This window comes from Salarias fasciatus, chromosome 5 (genome assembly GCF_902148845.1).
Source record: "Salarias fasciatus chromosome 5, fSalaFa1.1, whole genome shotgun sequence".
Classification (NCBI taxonomy): Eukaryota; Metazoa; Chordata; class Actinopteri; order Blenniiformes; family Blenniidae; genus Salarias; species Salarias fasciatus.
The window spans coordinates 21,321,758-21,334,935 of NC_043749.1; the positions used below are offsets into that span (position 1 = coordinate 21,321,758).

The window sequence follows — 13,178 nt, forward strand, 5'->3', positions numbered from 1 at the left end:
AGTTTTTACGTTTTTTTTTTTTCTTTTTTTCTTCTTGTTGCCCCTGATCCTGTGCAGAGGCGCACACACTGAGGTAGATCTACTATCCGCTTTACGGTAAAGGAAAAAAACGGGCCTGACGTAGAGGCACACCTCTCGATGGAAAGACACCAGCCGGGGACCGAAAAGGCACCTTAGCGGGAAGGACAGGCCGAGCGGACTGGCTCCTCCGGCTGCAGCGGTGGACGCAGACTCCCGGTGCAGCAGACGCGCCGGAGATTCCCGAACCCGGCCGAGCCGAGCCGAGCCGAGCCGAGGGCGCACCGCGGCGTCCCGCACAGCCGTCACCGCATCATATTCCCCCGCAAGATCAGGTAATGAATGAAAACACGGGATACATCTGCTGTCAGAAGGCCGTCGCGTGCTGGATGCGATGCCGGATTGAACCCATTCACCCCAGTGAAGGAGGACGGTGCTTCCCTCGCCCATGTGTGGTTTTGTGAATTACAGAGCTGCCAGCCAAGACATTTTTTTTTTCCTTTAGCAGATGATGTGGCAGTTCCTCCTGTCCTCAACCCGAACCCATCTGCTTCTAAATTAACTACACATGAAGAATATAGCACATTATTTAATTTAAACAGCTCTTCGTGCGAATATTCCTCTTTCTGTGAGACTAATCCACTGACATTTATTTATCTTTTATCTGTTCCAGATCTGCAATGCTCATATTGTGAGAGGGCAGAGACACGGGTTTAAAACTGCCAACTTTATTTCAACATGTCAGACAACAACAGCCCTGCAAACTCCACAGAGACCAAGAAAATAGATGTGAGAATGAATGAGAAGAAGTGCTGTAAGTCATCTCCAAGTGTCCCGCAATTTTATTTCCACTGCATGACTGCTCCTAAAAGTCTGCAGGTGCACGTGTAAGGCAACACCATGCACCATTGTTTGTACCTGATTAAATTCAACTTACAAATAGTTTCTCACACTTCAGCTCATTCGTTTAGGCTTCATCCCCTCTCAGCACAAATTGCCCTGCATCTCTTCGAATTGCCATGCACTTGTATTTATTCATTCTCTTCCTGCTGAATCGCCTCCCTGAACTGCTAGATTTTTGTTAAGATAACTGATAAATTCTTTTATGCTTCTGATACCTTAAAATATTATTGTAGTGAAGTAAAAATACACCAGACACCTGGTCTGGTTTCCAAGGGTTTTAAGGAAATTGCCTTTTCTCTCTCAGGATGCTTCCTGCTGTCATTTCCGTAGATTCCATTACTTAGCCCAGGTCACTGGCAATGTTTGTGTCCGATGAGACATTTATTTTTGCCCAGTACACACATGGCCTAGTTTTAGCAAAATGCACTTTTGATGCAGTGTTTACACACATCAGGTGTGCTGAAATGTAGATTATCTCTCCAAGATATGCATTTCTGAAAAGTTATTTCACTATTCGGCTTGTTATTTTTATATTTTTACTTTGTATTTACTTTGTATTACATAGAAAGGGGTGTATGTTGTTTGCTTCTGATTGTGCTTGACGTGGATTGATGTGCATGTGTGTCATGTGCAGCCTGGGCTTCCTACATGACAAATTCCCCAACAATGATTGTGATGATCGGCCTGCCTGCGAGAGGGAAGACTTACATGTCCAAGAAACTTACACGCTACCTGAACTGGATTGGAGTGCCAACCAAAGGTAGGACATGTCAGTACGTTTGTGTTACATCTGAGTCATGGCATGTGAGATGCTACGTTTGAACTGATATGAACGGTTCTCAAGGAAATAATCGATATTTGTTATATATTCATTAGAATGAATAGTATTAAAAAAGAACAGATCATAGGAAAAGCAGTCAGAGAGAGAAATGTAAGGTGGGGTAATTTGGAGTTGAAGGTCGAGAGCCAGATGGTGAAGACGTGCTGAGGAAAGTTAGAGGATGTTTGGTGATGTTCAAGATTTTATCAGAGAGGTTTTATGAATGTAATGAAGGATGACGTGAAGATAGTTAGGAGCAGCAGTAGAGGAGGCAGAGGACTGGAGTGCAGTGTATGGTGACTTTTATGAAATCATTGATCAGTCTTAAACATTAAGGTTCTCAGTCCCAAGTGTCTGAGTTTCTGTATTTTTTGCTGAGGAATGATTATGTTAAATGTAGAGCTAAAATCTAAGAACAGCACTTGCACATCGAAGTTCTGAGAGTCCAGGTGGGTGAGGGCTGCATGAAGAGCAGTGGAAATGGCTTCCTCAGTGGACCTGTTTGACCCGTATGAAAAACTGAAGCGGGTCATGGGAGGGAGTGAGGATGGATCTGATGTTCTGTCTGACCAGCCTCTCAAAGCGTTTTGCTATAATAGGAGTCAATGCCACCGGCCAATAGTCACTGTAACTGTTTGGGTGGGGCCTCTTTGGGACTGGTATTATTGTGGCAGCGTTGAGACATGTGGGAACAACAGCCTGGCTCAGAGAGATGTTGAAAATGTCAATGAGGACGTCCTTCAGCTCGTCAGCACAGTCCTTCAAAACCCGACCAGGAATGTTGTCCAGGCCGGCTGCTTTGCATGGGTTGGTCCTGGCGAGGGTCCTCCTCACGCTGGCTGGAGCCTGAAGCACAGCCTGCTCCTCTGGGGGGGGGCGAGCAGTCTTCTGCTCGTCCCCGTGGAGCTTGTACACCTCTCCTGTCAGCCACGGCTTCTGGTTAGCACACAGTGATGTTTCGCATTGAGTGGTGTCATCAACTCATTTTGCAATATATGCTGCGACAGCCTCGGTGCACTCCTCAATATCTGTGTGCTGATTGTGTGTGGCTGCCTGTTTAAAAATGTCCCATTCTGTAGTGCAGAAGCAGACTTTGATTGATAGCTTAAACAATATCTTTGCTCTTTTAAAGAGATGGGATGTATTTATCAAAGCTAGTGAAAGGTTGATCATCTTGTGAAAAAATAAACTTTCAATGTTGTTGTGGATATTTTATGATGTACCACTGACAGCCTTGGGTAAAAAGAATCTTCAATGAATGGCCTTTTCAAAGTTTTATTTGGAGTACAGGAGTCAGACAGACAGCCGGCCTGCCTGCATGACCAAATCACTGTGAGACACAGAAGAAAAGACTTGCACACCTCCCAAGTCGGAGGAGTCGGAGCAGGTGCTGGGCAGTTTAGAGGAAAACAACCTTGGAAGACGATGCAGTCATTATTGAGATCCACAGCTCTGCGGAAACTGGACGTCTTATCAGAAGATTTCCCGAGCCTGAATCTCAAAGCAATATGAATCTTGTGAGTTAGTCCAAAAAGGTTCATTGGTCTTCCAAGTTATAATCCAAAACAAAGGTTCTTTTCCAAAGACCAGGTATTTTGTTTTGGAGGTATTTTGTTATTTACCTGACGGTAAATAACATTTACCGTCAGGTAAATAACAAAATACCTCCCTGGTCTTTGGAAAAGAACCTTTGTTTTGAATCTTGTGAGTTATTAAAAAACAGTGTATCATGAAGCTAACTGTTAGTACAACAGGAATATTCATTCATCTGGTTTAAGCCCCACCAGCTCCCCTCGTACCATGGCTGCCTGATGCTCCTGATTTCCTCAAGGGGATCAATACACTATTATTAATTTATTTCTTTGATATCTCACATGTCAGGGAAAATAATGTCTTTTTTTTTTTTTTTTTTTGGCATACAGACTCAAAAGAAGTGTAAATGTAAGGCAATTTCAAGACACCACCTAATCTGAAATGCATGTTTTTTGAGAAACTTTGGGAGAAAATACAGGCACAGGGACGAACTTGAACTGACCAGTGGTATTTCCCAGGGTGAGGGTAGAGAGCTAACCATGACACCACTACACGGTGTATTCATAACACGGATAAAACTGAAAGATGTGGGATATAATTGTTCCCCTACTGGAACTGGTTCTCCAAGATTTATTTGTTGACTGAATGACAGTGAAGGTTATCTGGTGACATAAAACTCTTATCATGATGCTGGTAAAGGTCATAAAATTCCACACACACACACAAACCTTCTCAAATATTTCCAATACAAACTTCCACACTCAGCATATTGCGCAACTCATCTTTTCAGTTCATTTCACAGTTCTGCACGACGTATTTCTTTATATTACTGGAATATATCAGAGACGTGGCTTTAGAAATAAGAGCTGGCAGCACAGCAGTGTGTGAGCGTTACTGTCTTCTATTCTTTTGCAGTGTTTAACCTGGGTGTGTACCGCAGAGAGGCCGTCAAGTCTTACAAGTCCTATGACTTCTTCCGTCACGACAATGAGGAAGCCATGAAAATAAGAAAGTAAGTCTCATTTTTATTTGCCATGTGTTGACCACGCACTCCTGATTAATCTTTGAAAGGAGAATTTGTATCTTTCCATCAGCAGGAGAGGCTGTAACATCTCGACAGTCTGAGCTCCCCGCCGTAGGTCTGCTTAGTATTCTGTAGCTTCCACTGCTGCATCAGTGACTAAGCTCTTTTTTTTCTTTTTTTTTTTTTGGCAATCAACTCAACCTCAGTCTGGGTCAGCCCAGTGTTAATACCACCTCAAACTGATATACACACAGACACATCACAAAGTGTCACCTGCACATTCCCGTGAAGGTAAATCAGCTCTGCGGCTGGCGAAAAGGTTAATAAAGAGCAAAAGAGCCTTTTTCTGTCCTTTGTGGTTTTATCTCGGTGGTAGTAATCGAAATGGGGTTCGATGTTCGCGCAGCCCTCGTGAAAATGTGACAGACTCGTGACAGGATCCCGCTGCTGAATTGTGACCTAGATATTAAAGAAGCTGCCGCTGTCACTCTGAGGCTGACACAGGCTCTCCGGGGAGCCGCGTGGGTGCGCAGCCTGGGTCAATCTGGAACGGTGAATAATTCTGAAGGATGTGTTATTTTATTACCAAATGGATCGGCTCATGAACCGTCTGATGATGCTACTGCAAGAAACAGCAGCAACAGTCAGTCACCTTCTTAAATGAAAGATGAGATGTCAATGATTTACTGAGAAGAAAACAGCAGCGAAGTGTGTCTTTGTAAACCACCTCTGTTTTGGAGAATTAGTTCAATATTTTTGGAGTATAAAATAGAAAATGAAACTGATTGTCTTGTTCTCATCTGGAAGAAAAAACTGGTTTTTCCCAAAAGGATTTCTTTTGTTTGCTGCTATAGTGCTGTGCCGCTGTGTAAATCCTTTCCATGTGCACTTCAAAGCAGATTGAATCAACCTATAAAAAATATTACTCCACTCTTCCAATAGATTAGGCCAGAGGAAAACACTGCACAGTATGATTTGTGGATTATCCACTCTGTTGTAGACTTAGTTTTTGTCAAAAAATAAATGGAAATTGCAGAATGTTATCTTTCAGTGGCCTGTGCAGAGCAACTGAAATATGTTGTACCTTTATTATATTGAGTTGACGGCAGCTATTTGATGCCATAAAGATTAGACAGTTTCCATGAGAATACAACAGCATGGGAGTGAAATTTGAGAGGAAAAAAAAATCAATCTCACCAGTACTTCCAGTGAGCAGCATTCTGCAGTATTTTTGAATCACAACCAGAACACTGACCGGTAAACTTGAGTGAGTGTGAATCTGAGGTTCTAATAGAGGATTGCTGTCATGTTTGCTCGCTCTCCCGCAGGCACTGTGCTCTCATAGCTCTGCAGGATGTGAAGGCATACCTAACAGAGGAGGGAGGTCAGATTGCAGTAAGCTATTTATTCTTTCTAGTGCATCATTTTCCAGTGCTGGCTTGTGTCTTGGCGATGGCTCATCTCCAACATTTCTTAAATATCCACAACTGAAATGCATTTGGTAGTAGACGAGTTATAGTTATCGACTTTCCCTTAACGATTTCCATGAATATGAATATATTTACGTTGTTTTTCATCTTTTCCCATTATTCAGGTTTTTGATGCAACAAACACGACACGAGAACGGAGAGACCTCATTCAAGCTTTTGTGAAGGAGAATGCTTTCAAGGTAAAACTGTCTTCTCTGCATTTTCTTGATTTTTTTTTTTTTTTTTTTGCGTTGTTTTGTTTTTATGTTAATTTGTTTCTGGTATTCATTTTTCTTAAAATCTATTTTTGTGGGATGCTGGAAACTCACACAGAGAGTGACCACCGTCATATATTTGCAGGAAAACTGCAGACAAAAGAAATTGTTTGAAAAATGTGCATCTATACTTTCTTGCCTTTAGCCAGTCGCCATTGGTCACGGTTCCTCATATACCTGTCTCTTACATATGAAGCTACTACCCCCGGCAACAAGCCAGTTTACTTCAGCAGTTCAAACTTTTAAAAGATAGAAACATGCTGTGTCAGTAAATGTTAGATTCTGCCAACCAGCACCTTTAAAGCTCACTAACTCAAAGAAGCTATTTTCTTTGCTTCATCCGTACGCTGTAAATTCTGAAACAGCCGAATCACAGAAACTGGAGGAGTTACTACTCCTGACAAAGCTGTGGTTTACGTCCGGCATAGAGCAAGTTTAATCTCATCTCCTCTACCTGTCAGCAAGGATGCACATGCATATTTAATAAAACATGTTTTATTCAGCATTATGTGTTTCACTGTGGATCAGTGTAAATAACCTGTGAGTTTCCATTTTTCCAAACAGGTGTTCTTCGTGGAGTCGGTGTGCGATGACCCAGAAGTCATTGCTGCTAACATTATGGTATAGCCTCACGTCACCTTTTTGACTTTGATGTTTGACTGCCAACCTCTTGCCTGTGCCAGTTCTGTGATCTATTAATACTCAGACTGTCTGCACTGTCACGCCGGAGCCACGCAGTTCACTGACATTGTTTGAATATGTTAAATACCCGCGATAGGAAGTGAAGGTGTCCAGTCCGGACTACCCCGAAAGACACAGAGAAAGAGTAATGGATGACTTCCTTAAGCGGATTGAGTGCTACAAGGTCACTTACCAACCTTTGGACCCTGATGACTATGATAAGTAAGAAATCTTTCAGTCCTTTCTTTGTTTTAATCATATTGATTAAATAGTTGTTACAATAATAAATAATAAGAAATTGTCCCTGAGGTTTGGAAAAAAAAAGTTGGAAGATTTAGATCTTGCAAATCTCCACTAGGTGGTGACAGTAATCAACCACTTCATTCAGTGATTTGTTGGCTCCTGCAGGGACCTCTCCTTCATCAAGGTGGTGAATGTGGGCCGCCGTTTCCTGGTGAACCGTGTGCAGGACTACATCCAGAGCAAGATTGTCTACTACCTCATGAACATCCACGTGCACTCTCATTCCATCTACCTGTGTCGGCACGGAGAGAGCAACCACAATGTTGAAGGGCGCATCGGGGGAGACTCTGAACTTTCCCCCCGTGGGAAGCAGGTGTGATTTCCCAGGTTATCCAGAGCAATCTTCAGTTTGATGAGCTGGAAGAGCCAGAGAGCGCTCAGTGGGATAGCGAGGACTGCGCTGGAATATAATATCACAATCACCCAGTCTTTGACCTTTTTTCCCATGAAATCCTTTCAATTTTCTCCTTTCTGCTTTCTGACTGTGAATCTAATGAATCTCTCACACCTCAGTTCGCCCACGCGCTGCGAGACTTTATCGACGAGCACAAGCTGTCAGACTTGAAGGTGTGGACGAGCCAGCTGAGGAGGACCATCCAGACGGCGGAGGAGCTCAGCGTGCCGTACGAACAGTGGAAGATCCTCAACGAGATCGATGCTGTCAGTGTCTCATCACACAAACACCCTCATCCCAAAGTTACATCAGTCACAACGCTCATGGTGTGTGAGATAAAAGAAATTTCCAAACACACCATCTTGGAATGAACACTACCGGTACTATTTATACTCAACTAAAATCAACCTACAATTCAAATAGACTTCATACATAAGTAGGGTAAAACTAAAATTTCGAGTTCACTATTTCCTAATAGTGGATGAAAAATCCAGTGGTAGCTGAATTCAGTAGTAGACAAAATATGCGTTTAGGATTCATTCAGCTTTGAGTTAAAGGTTGTGTGTGGTCTGTAAGGTCCAGAAGGTTTAGAATAGAACGCCTTTCTTTGTGACCCATTTTTGAAATTATTAATATTGCCTTCAGCTTCCTTTTCTTACTACCTGTCAAACTGACTGACTCCTTGAGCCGGTTTCTTTATATAGTCATTTATATAGGTGATGAAGTCTGCCTTCGTGCTTTAAGTAGAACTGAAGGAATTCTGTGCTTCATGTATAGGAGAAGGGTTACTGCTGGTTTGTTCCCCTGCCATGATGTGAGGGTAAATGTTTTGTCCATCTTTACCAGGGTGTGTGTGAAGAGATGACGTATGAGATGATCCAGGAGACGTTTCCAGAAGAGTTTGCTTTGAGGGACCAGGACAAGTATCACTACCGCTACCCAGGAGGAGAGGTCAGTTCCCACACTTCTTTTTTTTTTTTTTTTGCACAAGTTCACCTCATCATCTACTTTCTCCCCCGCCAGCACTGTCGTTAAGTTGTCATGTATGTTTTCTTTGTATGCACTGTACTATAGAATGAAATGTGTTTGTTTTGCTTGCCATTAGTCCTACCAGGATCTGGTTCAGCGCCTGGAGCCGGTTATCATGGAGTTAGAGAGACAGGGCAACGTGCTGGTCGTCTGCCACCAGGCTGTGATGAGATGTCTTCTAGCATATTTTCTCGACAAGGGTGCAGGTTAGAATTACTCATATATCCAAATGTTTGCAGCATTTGAGGGACTTGATATTTGCACATATATGCATCTATGTGGATATTTCTATGTGTGCATTTACAAAGCCACACACACACTTTGTGGGTTTTCCTATTAAGATAATGCATTTCTTACCCTCAGTATTAACTTGCAGTTTATGCCAAACTGTAACTTTCCTTTGAAAACCATATCTCCTGACCCCACAAAGTGAGCAACAGATTTTCATTCAAAGTCGCACAGCAAAAATCTAAATGTAAAGACTATAAGAAGATGACAGTAAAATGTTGAATGGATTTCACTCATATAGCACTTTTCCAGTGCTTGAGCTGTCCCCAAAGCGCCTTATGCTGTTAATCCCATTCACCCATTCTCACACACACACGATGATATACTGCGTTCTCCTTCCTCTGTTTCACAGATGATCTTCCCTACATGAAATGTCCACTCCACACAGTTCTCAAGCTCACTCCGGTTGCGTATGGTGAGCATTCACACAAGACTTTTAAACTTTGGACAATAGTCAATAGAAGTTTTCAAGTTAACTCATCTTCTGTCCTCCAGGTTGTAAAGTGGAGATGTTTTACCTTAATGTGGAGGCGGTAAACACACATCGAGACCGGCCTCTTGTAAGTTGCTCTTTACAGAGCTGAAGCGATGACGTTGTTGAACTACAGCACTTCATTCAATTGAATATGAGTGTAAAATGTGTTTGTTGATTAATCACAGCTCATTAATCACCAAATTTCTCTGTTTAATTCATAAGACAACAAGGCTGCTGTTTGTCGTGTCTGTTAGTTTACAATCAAAATGCAAATATTCCCTGAATGTGAAGCTTTGCTTCCTTGACTCCTTTCCTCACTGCATCTCTTGTTATGCTGCCTTTTTATCTTTGAACTTGGCCTGGCCGGAGCTGTTAATCGCCGATTTTGGAATCAGATGCTCCCTCGGTTGAAGCTGTGACTGAGCATGCTCCCTTGCTTGGCTGATCTGCTCATTCCCATCTCTCTGGTTGCATCGCGATTTAAAGAATATCTAAAGTATACACCAATCAGCCATAACATTAAGACCACTGACTGGCAAACTGAACAAGAAGAGCAATGGCTTTATTATAGGCAACAAATCCACATTTTATCGTTTTAATTTATGTTAGAAACAGGAAAATTGAGCATTGGGAATTAAGTGAGTTTAAACTGGGCCAAACTGTGACAGCCAGACGACTGGGTCAGGGCGTTTCTAAAAACTGAACGACTGCTCTCAGTCTGCAGAGTTCCGTATATTTTGAAAATGGCCCAAGGATGGAGAAGCAGTGAACCAGTGACAGGATCATGAAAAGTCAAAGCTCACAGATGCACCCGTGAAGGAAGGGCTGACCGGCATGGTCCAATCCAAAAGAGATGTCACTGTAGCTTAACTCACTGCATCACTGCTGATTTTGATAGAAATGTGTTTTAAAAAAAACAGTATATTGCATTTTGATGCAGTACACTGTATTATACTTTGATGCAACGTTATGGCTGATTGTTGCCTTGTGCATTTGAGCTGATAGTTTTCAAATTTCCTTTGACTGGAGCATATTTTTGTCTTCCGAGTGCAACCAGGGAGGTACTGTTACTGTCCGTTGATGACATGTATTGTGGTGGAAGTCTGTAGGTGGAATAACAGTTTCACTCCCTGAAAAAAAAAAAACCCTGATTCCGCTGTCTGAAATGTTGCTGACATTCAGGGTGCTGCTGTGTCTCGTCAGGTGTCCCACAGCGTTGTGCATTGCCAGGTCTTTTCCTTTAACGGCTGCGGTATTTCATCTTCTACCAGGGTAAATTCCCGAAGGACTCAGCCCCCTTACACCGGCGGAATAGTTACACTCCCTTGTCCAGTCACGACCAGGTCAAGCGGCCCAGGCTCTACAGCGCAGGCAACCAGCCCTGGCTCCCGCTCGCCCCCACCCCGGTGGCTCTGATGCCAGAGGGACTGCAAAGCCAAGTTAGTGACACAGTTGCAGGCTCCCCCTCGAGACTTCTAACCATCGACTGTTATTGATCGTCTCCCACCACAGCTGTAACCCTGTTTGACATTCCCTTACCTCGTTTATAGATCCTCGTGTGTCAAGTGATGTACATGAAATTCACCGTTCCATCTGTCGTCCTCTATCAGGGCATGTTTTGAAGGGCTTTGTCTTGCATGATCTCTGCCTCACCTCTGGGCTGTTTCCAGCTTGAATATGCAGACCAGCATGCCAACTCTTTGAAACGCTCCACATGGAGACAACCTTTACCGGATAGCCGAAGACACACAAACATCAGCGATAGCTCCTAAACTACTTTGTTACGACAAATCGTGTATATGTAGTCAATATGACAGAATCTACTCTAGTCTATTATAAAGCTTTTCAGCTGACTTAAAATTGATCAAAATCTCACCTTGGCTCAACAAAACAGATATTCTGAGTATAAACACTGAAAAATGAAAGCAGTTTCAGATGGAGAGAAGGGTACAGTCCATATTCATTTTAATAAGTGTGTGTTTGTTGGCATTGCCTTGTGGGTACAGTGCTTCAGCCTTTCTCCATATTTCTGTATGTCTCTTTCTCTTTCTCTCCTCACCTGTCTTACAGACTCGGATAGGAAGCGGTTGTCTGTGAGTATTTTGGCGGTTTAGTACATGTCACCAAACACTCATTTTCTTCCCCATAATTCAACTCATGCCACTACCACTCGTGTTGTTATGTTTTCCCACAGCGGTGTTTTTTTTTTTTTTTTGTTTCTCTAGCCCACCATAAATTTTGCACTGAGAATGTTGTAATCAGTTTTGGTTTGGTTTCAACAGCATTATCAATAAAAGTCTTATCATTTTGAATTATTTTAAGATCTCATTATAAATAGTGACTTCAATAGAGCTTTGGTAACATTTCTTAGTACAGCAAAATATAATCTTTGAAACAGTGATTAATGTACAGCGTTATATTATAGGAGGGAAATACACAGAAGGGCATAATGAGATTAATAATTAATTACTTACTGAGAACACATTAATGTGGCACATAATGACCTAATTTTCAAATTTAAACCTAAAGCTCCTGGGCTGCCTGGGAAGCTATTAGCTTCCTCATACAGGGTTTTGCTCCTGTAAGAAATTAATTGGCGAGCGTGAGTGACATTTTCTTCTCTTTTTTTTTTCCTGTTGAAGGAATCCCTGTGCGAAGGAGTTGACTTTGACAACCCCGAAGAAACTAGTGGCTGTGTCCGTTTCTGAGTGAAGAAGTCGGGATATTCTTCAGACCTTTCCTCGTGTTGAAGTGTGCACATCATTTGGCTGCAGTCATGATTCAAAAACACATGTGAATTATTTTAGCCATTTAAATTTTTTTTTTTTTTTTTTTAAAGATGTAGGGTTTGAAAGTCCAAGGTGAAATTACTTTCTTTTCAATGTCAGTCCACATATGCAGGAGGTGGCATGTTTTTTTTTATCTATCTCAAGCTATTTGTCCATACTCTGCATGCTGCAGTCTAGAAACCTTTTACCAAAAACACTTTATGCATGTCCACCAAAATAAATCAACCAACCACAGAGAAACAAAGATATTACCAACATGGCAACTGATTCTCACCTCACATTTTAATGCCTTACTGACCTGTAAATGTATTATACTATATATGTTTATGTAGAATTAGTTCCTCTGTATACCACTGAATGTAAGTCTTTGGGTTATGATCATAAAAAGTTGGTTTCGTGATTGCAGAGAGGAGGTATTATGATGTGGATGCTACAGAGATATTTTTGTAATACTAACGCACTTGTCTACAGTGTTTGAACAATCAGTAGTTGCTAGTCTTGTTAGATGAATTAACGGCTCGTCCTCCGTTAAGTCTTAATGTAAGAAAAGATGTCAGGTACCGGAGGAAGTTTAATAAACTGAGAGTTTTCCATCGATTTTAGAAGCATTGTATTTTGAATGTGTTAGAAAAATTTGTTTTGCATTACCAGAGAAGAACTTTGCAAACCTATGATATTATAATACATCATCCATCCCCTGTTCTTTCCTCCGTATCCAGTAAAGGGGACTTTGTTTAATGAAACAAACTATCAAATGTGTCATCTGTTCCTTGTGCTCATGTTATAATAGCATGTCTGAATTGTATCATGCTGAGGAGCTTTTTGTGTGAACGCACAAAATCTTTTTCCTTTATTCAAAACAAAGTATGGAGTTGTTTATGTTAAGTCCAGTTGTGAATGTTGATGCGTTATTGCCCTGCTCAAAGCAGCCCACTGTGCCTTTTAAGCAGACAATAAAAGTGAATTTTGAAGGGATGACGCTTGGTTTGTTGTTTTTGGTGAAGTCGGCTTCATGTGTGATGAATATTACCTGATGAATAACCAGATCAGATGAATCTGGATCTAAAGGCGCACTATGTGACACTGAAGTCATGCCTTTGTTCTACATTGGGTGGTGGTGTTGAGTTACTTCAGTGCAGCTCATCTCATGTTTTGAGATATATAATTTGATGTGACT

General features: G+C 41.8%; 1 protein-coding gene across 3 annotated transcripts; it reads left to right on the forward strand.

Annotated features, from left to right (window-relative positions):
- Positions 1-101: 101 nt before the first annotated feature.
- Positions 102-12,977, forward strand: pfkfb2b (6-phosphofructo-2-kinase/fructose-2,6-biphosphatase 2b). Of its 3 annotated transcripts, XM_030091468.1 has the most exons (17): positions 102-353; positions 692-832; positions 1,556-1,681; positions 4,190-4,286; positions 5,627-5,693; positions 5,893-5,967; positions 6,607-6,663; positions 6,821-6,945; positions 7,132-7,339; positions 7,540-7,686; positions 8,267-8,371; positions 8,526-8,655; positions 9,090-9,152; positions 9,233-9,297; positions 10,484-10,651; positions 11,283-11,305; positions 11,855-12,977. In XM_030091468.1, exons 2-17 carry the CDS (start codon positions 757-759, stop codon positions 11,922-11,924), a joined length of 1,602 nt encoding a protein of 533 aa, XP_029947328.1. In that variant the 5' UTR covers positions 102-353; positions 692-756; the 3' UTR covers positions 11,925-12,977. The 3 variants fall into 3 exon arrangements, with proteins under 3 accessions (XP_029947328.1, XP_029947330.1, XP_029947329.1); XM_030091470.1 differs by lacking the exon at positions 10,484-10,651; XM_030091469.1 differs by lacking the exon at positions 11,283-11,305 and having other exon boundaries at positions 103-353.
- Positions 12,978-13,178: the final 201 nt, after the last annotated feature.

Bases quoted from the DNA above. Each gene is read 5' to 3' on its own strand.
- pfkfb2b (XM_030091468.1), top strand. From the start codon at position 757: ATGTCAGACAACAACAGCCCTGCAAACTCCACAGAGACCAAGAAAATA. The intron at 4,287-5,626 runs GTAAGTCTCATT...GCTCTCCCGCAG, and splicing joins GAAGCCATGAAAATAAGAAA to GCACTGTGCTCTCATAGCTC. The intron at 7,687-8,266 runs GTCAGTGTCTCA...CATCTTTACCAG, and splicing joins TCCTCAACGAGATCGATGCT to GGTGTGTGTGAAGAGATGAC.